This window comes from Teleopsis dalmanni, chromosome 2 (genome assembly GCF_002237135.1).
Source record: "Teleopsis dalmanni isolate 2A chromosome 2, ASM223713v2, whole genome shotgun sequence".
Lineage (NCBI taxonomy): Eukaryota > Metazoa > Arthropoda > Insecta > Diptera > Diopsidae > Teleopsis > Teleopsis dalmanni.
This window is the reverse complement of record NC_051847.1, coordinates 121619027-121622294: the sequence shown is the minus strand read 5'-3', so window position 1 is coordinate 121622294 and position 3268 is coordinate 121619027. Positions and strand designations below refer to the sequence as shown.

The window sequence follows — 3268 nt, the reverse complement described above, 5'->3', positions numbered from 1 at the left end:
GACAGAACAGTGCTAGATAGAAATGAGAGATCCGACCGGATCAGGGTTGGGTTCAATTTCGGCGATTAGAAGTAACAAAATAAGCAAGATGGCCGGGACCTGCTTATTAGTGGAAAAAAACTCATAAACGACATGTACACAAACACATACCTGCTTGTTAAGTTTCTTTAGAAGATGGCGAACGGCATCCCTAAAACCCTTAAAACTCATCGAAATTAATTTATAAATGCAAATATTTTTTTACTACATATTTAGATTTAATGGAAAAAGAAAATATAATAATATACATAATTAATTTGCAAGTAACTAACTAAATAAATCTCTTTTTTATCACATCAAAAATTTTTTTTTCAAATTTTTAGACTTATACACCTCAATCATATTTTAAATTTAATAATTCTTATATTTCAGATACTGTGGCATTATAGATGCGAAAAATATTGGTCTTGTTACTTCAATAGAGCGTATAATAGAATTTGTTTTTATGCAAGCGCTGGCATATCCTAATACTGATGGGGAAGAAGAAGATCTAAGTTGCGGTCTAATAAAAGGACAACTTTTACCGGGACTGCGTTCATTTTGCAGTGCTTTGCGTGTCTGTGAACAAGTGTGTGATCACGTCAATATATTTGCGGATGGTCTTGATCTGTTTGAAAAGGTTGAGGATGTTGCAGAAGTAAAAGATTTATCTAAAAATCAAGAATTTTGCACTCAGTTAGAAGAGCGCTTAAATAATTGGATAAAGAGTATTATGAAAATACTTGGAGAAAGTGAACAATTACGTAAAGAAAATGATTCAAGTGGTCCACAAGATGAATTAGAATATTGGAAAAAACGTGGTGCACAATTTTCACAATTATTGGCTCACTTGCAAGAAAAGGAAGTGCAGTATACACTTAATTGTCTTGTATTTGCTGGTTCAAAAACTATTAAAATTTGGAAAGAAACTGACTGTAAGATAACATTTTGCTACAATGAAGCTCGAGACAATTCTAAGTTCATACAAGCGATGGAAACGTGTTGTCACTCATTATATTTAGATGATCCAGTAAATACGTGAATTCTCAAATTTAGTTTAATTTTTTTAGAATGATTTAATTTTGCAGGTAAGCATGAAATCTTCTATATTGGGCCTTTTGCAAACAGTACGTCTAATATACACAGTTTCACAGTTTTATAATACATCAGAAAGAACTTCAGCACTTATGGTTAAGGTAGGTATATAATAAAATGTTTCTTGTATTCGCATAATATACTTAATATACTAAACATAAAATACTACTTCTTAATTACAAATTATTTAATACAAAAAATTAGTCATTTACTATTAAAAAAAATTTTATATATTAATCAACTTATACTAGTATTCTATTTCTTGTTATTACTTATATTGGGTAAACTCTGTAACCATGCAGGAGCTGTACGGTTTCTTTCTTGATAACGTTTTATGCCTATTTTACGCAGTAAAAGTGATTCTCTCCTATATTTTGTTACAAGTAATCCTGCGGTACGAGATGGTATAGTTTGATTAAAGTAAGTTTTCTAAAAAAAAAAAATTAATTTAGGCGTATATATTTAATATTTGGCTAAATACTCACAAATTTTTCTTTAGGAAATATCTTTAAAATTTGTTCAGTAATAAATGGAAAGCAACATGCCAGTAAGCGAATTTGTTTGTCTATTACAAATGAAACAATTGCCTCTACAACTAAACTCCGTTCTTTTCTATAAAGACTTTTATGCTTTGAGCTTACGATATTTTTAGTTATGTAATCACTTTGTAGAATATTAAAAACGTTCTGTAATGTAACAAGATGTAATATATTCCTTTCACAGTACTTCGAAAAAAGTATAAATTTAGCACCTACCAAGTTTAAGTGTCTGTGTTTCTTCAAGTCTTTAGTTTCGTGCCAGGAACCATTGTATGATTCATCAAAACTGTCGGATAACTCAGACATTTCTTGTGAAGAATTTAAATTGCCTTGCATAGGTTCAAGAGTCTTATCTGCAGTATGATTGGGCACATTCATTAGAGTGTCGCAATCACTATAACATATGCTTGCTGGTGTTGTTCCCCTTTCATTCACTATACTTGAGATATTGTTTTCTGGTATTTTTACGATACCGATATCATGCCACTCTTCCTCTGACAATTCAATCGTTTCAATTTTAATACCAGAGTCTATGGAATGTGCAGTTGTTGGACTTACAGAGATTTCAATATTCGCTGATGTATTCATATCTTCTGTATTATGATGTTGATGATAAAGTTGTTGTGGTGACTCTATAAGAATTTGAGGTGGCTGATTTGAATTTGTTGATGCAGGATGTTCTTCCACATATTGTCGTGTTCTATGATAGACTTCTTCTTCATGAGCTGTTTTCATGTTATCATAAATTGTTGTCTGTTGTTCTCGCCATTCCTGTAAACGTGCGCGAAATATTGAACGTGGCCCTATTTTAGGTATAAGTTCATATATGTCGTCGTCTGTTATATCTCTTAACGCATTTATACAAACTTCTTGTTCTATTAAAAAACAAAAATGCATAATATGGACATTTAAAGAAATCCGAATAAAATATAGTACAAAAATAGCTTACCTCTAAATGTTTGGCACAAATGAGGTAAATTCCAACTGATTAGTAATCTTGTTGCTTCCTCAAAAGGGTCAGATATAATACTTTGGCCAGAATCCTCTATAGATATAGAAGTATGAGCAATACAGTATAATAGTAGTTATTACATATCTTTTTGATTAACTATGAAATATTTATGTATATAAAACGAATAATAATCGCTTGATTTGAAATAAGCAAACAGGACTTGTTTAACTTCGCTGTAACACTTTATAAAATCATAAGTTTGCAATTACATTTAACAAAATTCTAATTTTAAACTAAATTATTGAGTGCATACGATAATTATTGAATGCAACAACATAAATACATTTGTATGTAACGAATGTGTATGTATGTATTAAAGGGACCTTAAGGACGGACAGACAAGGTACGCCATAATACCGGTTTTTATCGTATATATATATATATTGGTTTAATTTTAAATATATTTGTTTTTTAATAAATAATAAAAACGCATAAATGAACAGAATTTTTAAAAAAGCTATCATCTGTCAAATGCGCGCCAAGTGTCCTTGACATTAGATCTGCTATTTTAAGGATGTGCGGAGTGAACGTTGCGTTTTAACACTTTTTTTATTTATTAATTCAATAAATATTATATTAAACATGCAAATAATGTACAGTAATG

The 3268-nt window shown here is 30.3% G+C and overlaps 1 protein-coding gene across 1 annotated transcript; it reads right to left on the bottom strand.

Annotated features, from left to right (window-relative positions):
* Window positions 1–1300: 1300 nt before the first annotated feature.
* LOC119684211 lies at window positions 1301–2709 on the bottom strand. Its single transcript, XM_038098203.1, has 4 exons — window positions 2602–2709; window positions 1869–2527; window positions 1599–1799; window positions 1301–1542 (listed from the first exon to the last, which is right to left on the bottom strand). Exons 2-4 carry the CDS (start codon window positions 2385–2387, stop codon window positions 1369–1371), a joined length of 894 nt encoding a protein of 297 aa, XP_037954131.1. The 5' UTR covers window positions 2388–2527; window positions 2602–2709; the 3' UTR covers window positions 1301–1368.
* Window positions 2710–3268: the final 559 nt, after the last annotated feature.

Coding starts and splice junctions, on each gene's coding strand:
- LOC119684211 (XM_038098203.1), bottom strand. CDS start 2,387: ATGAAAACAGCTCATGAAGAAGAAGTCTATCATAGAACACGACAATAT. Junction 1,800..1,868: donor AACACAGACACTTAAACTTG/GTAGGTGCTAAA, acceptor GTTACATTACAG/AACGTTTTTAATATTCTACA. Junction 1,543..1,598: donor TATTTCCTAAAGAAAAATTT/GTGAGTATTTAG, acceptor TTTTTTTTTTAG/AAAACTTACTTTAATCAAAC.